Raw genomic sequence first — 9,345 nt, 5'->3', positions numbered from 1 at the left:
GATCACATGGCAGAAATACTCTCCAGGGATTAGGTGGATGGGGGCATAAATCCACAACTAAAGGACACGGGGAGCACTGTAGGGGGAGAAGGGCAAATTCATATTTAAAAGAAAAATGTTTGCTATCATTCAGATATTAAAAAGAATGTGAGAAAGCTCTTCAGGATATGCCAAAAGAAAAAAAAAAAGGAATTCTAGTAAATGTTTTGAGCAAAGCTCAAAGTTTTAGAAAAAGTGTATACTTTTTCCAAGATAGTTATGAATTTAAATATTTATCATGGTCTTCTTCAGCTTCTATTGATTATCTTCTTGCATTAATATATTTAAAATTTGTCTATTTTAGACACATCTAAATTAATTCTAAGGATAATCATAAAATTAACTGTACTTCAACTGGGTATTATAATGTAAAAATTTAGATGTATAATGGCTAGGTGTTTGTCTTTATTTATCTAATATGTTTAACTTTTCTTTTTTCTCTTTTTTCCTAGGAATCCTAAAACCAAAGTATAAGAACGAAAACAGAAACATGGCTCACCATATTACATTTCTTTGCTTAGTTTTGGTCCTGCTTCTCCAGAATTCTGTGTTAGCTGAAGATGGGGAAATAAGATCAAGTAAGAATTACCAGCATTGTTCCTTTGTGTAATCAATAAATTTATTCTGGAAATCAAACTAGGGGAGTTCAAGCAATGGTTTTAAAGATCTCATTTTTATTGTCTTTGATGCTGTAATTCCCAAAAATAAATGAATTGCTATGTTACTCATTAACAGAGAAAAAGCTTCCCTTACAGATAATTTTGAGAGACTCTGTGATAATAGTTTGTTCAATTACCTGTCAAGTGTTGGAGTTAACAGTCTGGTATTGAGTCCATGTTCAGTCACTTTTGAACTGCATGATGTAGAGATAAAGAAAGTACCTGCCTTATAGGTTGGTTATCAGGACTGAATGAGATAATGCATGTAAATAGCTTAGCACAGTACATCTCAGTAAATGCTGACTATTATTACCTGCAGGACAGCTTGCACTAGAGATAAAGATCTGTATTAATTGTAGTTCTGCTACCCAGACCATCATTTATAGATAGCATACTTCTCTTTAGAAGTTTTCTTATACTCACATTTTAAAACTGTAAACATAAACACCCTACTATAAGTTAACTGTGGTTTCTATGATATTTAAATGAGATGGTTTGACAATTTGATTCAACTTGGCTGAAAATCTATTGAAACAATAATACTTAAATGTTTGTATAATACTTTTATACTTTCATCTACCCAAGCACTCTACAAGGTAGAAATAACTTTTTTCTGTTTTGTTTTTTGTTTTTTTTCCTGAGTGGGAAGAGAGACTCACAAAATTTAAGGTGCTTACCTAGAGTCATACAGCTTGTGAGAATAGTAACTAGTATTTGAACTATGCTTTTGATCTTCAATCCCATTCCTTTTCTATGATGCCATTCATCTCTCTATGGAGGAAGTCTCTTGGAGAGGTGTTATGTCTGGGGCTTATAAATGGCAATACTTGTGTACCCATGCTCTTGGCTAACCTTGCAGTTATGAAATACATGCTCCATGGCTCTGTGACAGGGAGAAGGGTAGGAAGGGCCAAGAATAACCCTGTAAGAGTTAGAACCACTGAATCAGGTGGCACACAAACACTATCAGGTTCAGATAACAATGAATCTCATTATTTTGGAAGGGCCAATATTGAAGAGCTCTGCAAACACAACTTTTCTGTCCTTTTGTCTTTCCCCCAAACCCCCAATAAAAGCATAACCCTTTAATCTCAGTCCAACTTCCAAAACTAACAGAAGAATTACATTCCCTTGGGTTAGCAAATTTGCCTCTGGGCAGAATGCCATTTCTGCTGTCCCTGCCCTGAACTTTGGCAGTGGCCACCATGGGAGAGGTTGTTGGAATTGTGTCCCTTACACCCTTCTGAGGACACCACCACCTGCAGGAGAGCACCTTAGGAGTAATGTCATAATCCTATGGTTACATTTTTGAGACAAACCCGTGTTTTGGCAATTCTTTTTTCTTTTGTAACTTTTTAGCTGTTATAAATATTCACCTACCAATAATGTTTATTTTTGTTGGTGACTGTGATGAGTGAATTAAGATAGCTAAAACTGGGACTTCTTATGAGCCTTCTCAACATTCTAGGTTTGTAAATAGACATAGATAAGGGAAGGGAAAGGAAGGGAAAGAGAAAAAAAGATTGATTTACTCCTAATGAGATGCAAAAATACTAAGAATATTAATTGTCACTAGACATTTTTTTGTCCAGTATCATCCTTTGCAATTATGATATTCTATTTGCAAATATGTACAGAAAATAAATCACCTTATAACTTTAAATTGGGCATCTGATTACTACTTAAGGGGCACCATTAATGTAAGCAAAAGCATGAGACTTAAAATTGGCTGTCATATTACCTTTCTGTGCTAAATCCAAAACAAGGCATAAATATGGAGTTATCTCATCATATGGGCCATAAGAAATGGCTATTTTTGTTGCTTTGAGTGTAGAGGTTAAAGAAAGAGAAAGCAAATACAGCTGTTCCTTTCCATGAACTCTGTTGGCCATTCCAAACTACTGGAATTGCTCAAACAAACCAGTTTGCCTGTTAGTCTATGTTTGTCTCTCGTCTCTGGGTCTTTGCACTTGCTATTACCTTTAATTAGAAGTCCTCCTCTTCACCTGGCTAAAGCTCTGGTATCAGGTCTCTCATTGCCTGTCTGCTTTCCATAAAACCTTCCCCGACCTTCCACAGTTAGGTTGTAATGCCCTTCCTAAATGTTCTCATGATATTTTTACTTTGCCTAACTGGTCAGTGGTCTATCTTACTTGACTTTGAGCTTTTTGAGATATCTTATGTATATTTGAACATAGACCTATTGTGATGTCAGGTACAAAGTAGGTATTCAATATACATATACTGAGAGAATGAAATAAGGTTAGAGGCATGCTGTGTGCGTTATAGAAACAAGAGAGTTTAGAAGATTTTTTTTTTCTTTTTATTTTCACAACTGCTTATAACTCGTTCAGGTGTAACTTGCACCAAAAATTGTCCTTTTTTCCCCCCTGATAGAACTCTAAGATATACTGACTGCAAGTGTTTCCTGGTATCTTGAAAGAAGAATCTTTATCTCTACACAGCAAGAAATAGCTGTATATCCTCTAAAATAGATTCACTTAGCACAGCTGATATTTTGACTATAATATTGGCTGAAGATGACAGATCAGACCTTTAGAAACTCATCTTGGCTGTAAGGCAAGAGTTGACACTTTAGTGATCACAGTTCATTTAACTTTTATCAACTATATCAAAAAGTATACAATTTTATTGGCTAGTTGAATCCTGAAGTTGGCAGAAGATTTAATTTTTTTCTCCCTATTCGTTGGTTTATATATTTTTGTAAATATTTAAGGTCAGCTTAGATTAAACATATTCCATTAATAACTTAAAACAAGCAATGATACTAGTGTATAGCTTAAAATCATGTATTTAAAGCCTCTCCCCTTTTGCTTTTCATGTAAAAGTTGTGCTCTGATGGTTTTCTTTTGCATTTAGGTTGTCGTACTGCTCCGACAGATTTAGTTTTCATCTTAGATGGCTCTTATAGTGTTGGCCCAGAAAACTTTGAAATAGTAAAAAAGTGGCTTGTCAATATCACAAAAAACTTTGACATAGGACCGAAGTTTATTCAAGTTGGAGTGGTTCAGTATAGTGACTACCCTGTGCTGGAGATTCCCCTTGGCAGCTATGATTCAGGAGAGCCTCTGATGGCAGCAATGGAATCCATACACTATTTAGGAGGAAACACAAGGACTGGGAAGGCCATTCAGTTTGCACTCGATTACCTTTTTGCCAAATCCTCACGATTTCTGACTAAGATAGCAGTGGTGCTTACGGATGGAAAATCCCAAGATGAAGTCAAGGATGCAGCAGAAGCAGCAAGAGACAGTAAGATAACATTATTTGCCATTGGTGTTGGTTCAGAAACAGAGGATGCAGAACTTAGAGCTATTGCCAATAAACCCTCGTCTACTTACGTGTTTTATGTGGAAGACTATATTGCAATATCCAAAATAAGGGAAGTGATGAAGCAGAAACTTTGTGAAGGTAAGCCTTAATATAATTTGGAAACAATTACTACTTTCTTACATTTTAGTATAATCTGTTCATTAACATTAGATAGTTATATTTAAAGCCAAATTATTTATGCTGTTAGGATAAGCATAAATCTTTATGTTATGTTTATTCTGGATAAATTTTGGTTTTGAAACAATTACTTACAAAAATCTAAATATGGACTATACAATATTTTATTACATTTGTTTTTCCTTTTAATGACAATATATCTATTATGGAGATGGTAGAAAAAAAAATGAAGAATGAAAAAATATGTAAACCACACATAATCATATTGCTCCTGTTAATGAGTTTTCCTGTATTTTTCATTCTAGTCTTTTTCCTTTTTTTCCCCAGTGTATCTTAGAGTTTATCCTTCTATCTAAATCAGGATACTATTGTATATATAATTTCATACTCTATTTTTATATTACATATATTACATTTTTATATTTACATATGTGTATGTAAATTTTATACTCTATCAACATGATAGCAGACATCTACTGTGATTTGTTTAAAAATTTACCTGTTTTTGTACATTTAGTTTATTTCTAAATTTTGCTAATATTACAGCGAATATTTTTTTACATAATTCTGAGTGGGAATCTATCGTTATTCAGAAAAAAAGGGTCAAATTATTGAGATTTTTAAAGATCTGAAAAATGTGAAAAATTATGCTTAAAAAAGGCTTAAATTCCTTTTCGAAGAACATTTGAAAATAAAGTGCTTAACAATTTATTATATCATTTTATAAAATCTAACTTCATGTTCATGTTAACCGCATTGCATGGTATGGGAAAATCCCAATTTTTAGTAAATATTAATCCTGTTAGGGCAAAGACATGCTTGCATTCAGATTATTTTAGGGGAGAGTAATTTGTTCATATCTTTTATTTTTAATATTATAGGTTTTTAATATACCATATACTTAGAAGAGTAATATTCATATGAAATGAAAAAGCATTTTTTTTTCTTGTTTCTCTGCAGAAACTCCAAAAGTAGGTTGATTCACATTTGATAGAAAAATTTCCTATATGTTTGTGGGTTAGGAAACAAATTACATCATTAATTTCTCTATTTTCTTCATATTTGTTTGGGAATGTGGTAGAGAAAAATATTTTAAAGATTTTTTTTTAGAATGCTTATTGAAGAAAGTATAGAAAATTAAACATCCTTTATCAAACTTTAAAGGTATGTAACAAGTATAAATATTCATCACAATTATTCTTTTTCTTTATAGCTAACAGTAAGGCTGTGTTGACTTTTGCCATCTTGAACAGGGCAGAGGGATTTAGATTTTGTTTAATATGTTGTCAAATTAGTTATAATTTCTTTAGTTTTGAAGCCAGGAATATTTCATCATTAAAATAGACTTTTCCTAGAGAAATTTCACTTACTTATTTTTATCCTAAAATATAAATTCAACTGATTAAATATGTTTGTTCAGTATTTGCTTCAGAGACTTTTTCTGTGGATATGTATTTTGGTAAATGCATTCTGTTTTCAAAATTCTAATTACACATGAAAGAATTGCTGTGTTTAAAAGAGTTAAAAATTATTTCAGCTAAAATGTACAATCTATAAAAAAAGATGGAATCTTGCCAAACATTTTTTCATCCACACTCAAAAAGAATGTAAATAATTTCTGTTTCTATTGAGTGCACATATATGCTGCACAATAGCCATCGTTTAAAATGTAGCTTTTGAAATTGTACTTATGGAATTTATGTGGCGTGTTTTTGCACTTTTTATACTGTGTTAGACTGTGATTAATGCATTACTAATGTCTTGCTATATTGCAGCAGCTTCAAATCATGTAATTTGTATTTGAATCATTTGACAAATTCACATGCTTTTTTGAGGAGACACATAATTAACTTTTAGTTTGAAGTACTTAACATATAGGATTACCCCATTTCCTAATACTGTTCATTTTTATACTCTATTGTGGTTGATTAACAATGAACACAATATTATTTATCAGTGTGTTGCCACACAGTTTCTTCCATCTTCATGGAGCTATTAAGTTGTCTCTAATACTTTCCTTATGTCGGGACCGCCATTTTGTGATGAGGAGTGGTTGGTTTTTTTATCTGTGTGAGAGTCTATTAGTGCTACTCTTACTACCACTACTAATTCACCTCCTCTTCCCCCTCCTTGTATAAAACACATAACATGAAATCTACTCTCTTAATACAGTTTTAAGTGTATAGTATTGTGAATTATAAGAGGAATGTTGTACAACAGATCTTTAAAACTTTTTCATCTTGTGCTTGATTGAAACTCTGTACCCATCAAATAACAACTTCTCATTTTTTCCTCTTTCCAGCCTCTGGCAACCACCATTCTATTTTCTGTTTATATAACTTTGACTGCTTTAGATACCTCATAGAATTGAATCATGTAGCATTTGTCCTTCTGTGACTGGCTTATTTCACTTAGCATAATGTCTTCAAGGTTCATCTACATTATGGCATATGACAGGATTTCCTTCTTTTTTATGGTTGAATAACCTTTTATTGTTTGTGTATACCACAATTTCCTTATCCATTTATTCATCCATAGACATTATTTAGGTTGTTTTCACCTCTTGACTATTGTGAGCAATGGTGACATGAACATGGGAGTACAAATATCTCTTCAAGATCCTCTTTTCAATTCTTTTGGATAAATACCTAGGAATGGAATTGCTGTATCATATGGTAGTTCTTTTTTAATTTTTTGAGGAAATTCCATACTGTTTTCCATAATGACTGCATCATTTTACATTCCCACCAACAGTGCACAAGAGTTTCAATTTCTCCACATCCTTGCCAACGCTTGCTATTATTTCTTTCCTCTCCCACTCCCTCCTTCCCTTTCTTCTTTCCCATCTATTTTTTGGGTAATGGACATCTTAATATGTATAAGGTGATAATTCCTTATGGTTTTGAGTTGTATTTCTCTGTTGATTAGTTGTGTTGAACATCTTTTCATATACCTGTTGATGATTTGTATGTCATCTTTGGAGAAATGTCTATTCCAGTCCTTTGTTCATTTTTTTATTGTTTTTTTTTGTCATTGAGTTGTAACAGTTTATTTCTTTTAGATATTAACCCTTGTCAGACATATGGTTTGCAGATATTTTGACCCATTTATTAAGATTGCCTTTTCATTCTATTGATTTTTTCCTTTTATGCAAAGAAATATTTTAGTTTGATATAGTCCCATTTGTCTATTTTTGCTTTTGTTGCCTGTGTGTTTGGTATCAATCCAACTAATCATTACCAGACAAATGCTATGAAGATTTCCCCTAGGAAATCTTTTCTTCTAGGAATTTTAGTTTCAGGTCTTATGTTAAGTCTTCAATCCATTTTGAGTTGATTTTTGTGTATGGTGGAAGATAAGGGTCCAATGTCATTTTTTTTTGCATGTGGATATCCAGTTTTCCCAGCTCCATTTGTTGTTGCTCCATTTTGTAGTCTTGGCACCCTTGTCAAAGATCATTTAACTGATAGATGCAAGAGTTATTTTCTTGGCTCTCTATTCCATTGGTTTGTGTGTCTGTTTTTATGACAATACCATATTGTTTTGATTGCTGTAGCTTTGTAATATATTTTGAAATCAGAAAGTGTGAGTCTTCTAGATTAGTTCTTCTTTCTCAAGTTTGTTTTGGCTTTTTGGGGTTCTTTCAGGTTCCATACAAATTTTAGGATTGCTTTTTCTATTTCTGTAAAAAATGCCATTGGAATTTTGATAAGGATTTCATTAAGTTGAATCTGTAGGTCACTTTGGGTAGTATCAATATTTTAATAATATTGCCTACCAATCTGTGATAACAAGATATATTTTCATTTACTTTTGTCTTCTTCAATTTCATCAATATTTTGTAGTCTTCAATGTACTAGTCTTCCATCTCTTTGTTTAAATTTATTTCTAAGTATTTACTCTTTTTGATGCTATTGTAAATGGGATGGTTTTCTTAATTTTGTTTTCTAATTGTGTGTTGTTAATGTGTAGAAAAACAACTGATTTTTGAATCTTGAATTTGTATCCTGCAACTTTGCTGAATTAGTTTATTCTAAGGGTTTTATTTTGTATAGGATCTTTTGTGTGGAATCTCTAGAGTAGTCTACATATATGATCATATCACCTGTGAACAGAAATAATTTTATTTCTTCCTTTTCTGTTTTGGGTGACTTTTATTTCTTGCTTAATTTCTCTGGCCAATGCAATGTCAAATGGAAGTGAGAGTGGTCATCCTTTTTTTGTTCCTGATCTTAGAGGAAAAGCTTTTAACTTTTTACCATTGAGTATGATGTTAGCTGGAGGCTTTTCATATATGGCTTTTATCATGTTAAAGTAGTTTCCTTCTATTCCTTATTTGTTGAGTGTTTTTATCATGAAAGAGTTTTGTATTTTGTCAAATGCTCTTTCTGTATCTATTGATATGATTGTGTTATCTTTATCCTTAGTTCTGTTAACATTGTATATCACATTTATTGATTTTGTATGTTGAACTTTCATCCCAGAGATAAATCCCTTTGATCATGGTGTATGATCCTTTTGAAGTGCTGTTGAATTCAGTTTGTTAGTATTTTGTTGAAGATTTTTGCACCTATATCATAAGGAATATTGGCCTGTAGTTTTCTTTTATTATAGTGTCTTTTTCTGGCTTTGGTTATCACAATAATGCTGGCTTTATAAAAGGAGTTTGGAAAGGGTTCACTCCTATTCAATGTTTTTGGAAGTGTTTGATAAAGATTGGTATTATTTCTTTAAATGTTTGGTAGAATTCACTAGTGAAGCAATCTTATACTAGGCTTTTCTTTGTTGTGATGTTTTTATTACTGATTTAATTTCCTTACTAATTATAGGTCTGTTCAGATATTGTATTTCTTCATGTTTCAGTTTTGGTAGGTTATATCTTTTCAGGAATTTATCCATTTCTTCTAAGCTACGAATTTGTTGATATATAGTTGTTCATAGTGATCTCTTAAAATCCTTTTTATTTCTGTGGCATCAATTGTAACATCTTTTCTTTCATTTTTGATTTTATTTGAATCTTCTTTTTTTTTTCTTTTATTTCAGCATATTATGGGGGTACAGATGTTTAGGTTACGTATGTTGCCCTTGGTCCCCACCCCCAAGTCCGTGTTTCAAATATGTCCATCCTTCGGGTGGTGCGCATTGCACTCCTTGTGTATACAAATACCCGTCCCCT

At 32.3% G+C, this 9,345-nt stretch overlaps 1 protein-coding gene across 1 annotated transcript in view; it reads left to right on the top strand.

Moving 5' to 3' along the window:
- Positions 1-529: 529 nt before the first annotated feature.
- Positions 530-9,345, top strand: part of COL21A1 (collagen, type XXI, alpha 1) — a 201,934-nt gene continuing 193,118 nt past the window's right edge. Inside the window, exons 1-2 of the mRNA XM_012648707.1 lie at positions 530-617; positions 3,579-4,130. Coding sequence (XP_012504161.1) covers positions 530-617; positions 3,579-4,130 — 640 coding nt within the window. The remainder of the gene's footprint in view (positions 618-3,578; positions 4,131-9,345) is intronic.

The sequence above is a fragment of the Propithecus coquereli genome, unplaced genomic scaffold (genome assembly GCF_000956105.1).
Source record: "Propithecus coquereli isolate 6110/MARCELLA unplaced genomic scaffold, Pcoq_1.0 Scaffold292, whole genome shotgun sequence".
NCBI classification, from domain to species: Eukaryota; Metazoa; Chordata; class Mammalia; order Primates; family Indriidae; genus Propithecus; species Propithecus coquereli.
This window is presented reverse-complemented; position numbering and strand designations above follow the sequence as displayed.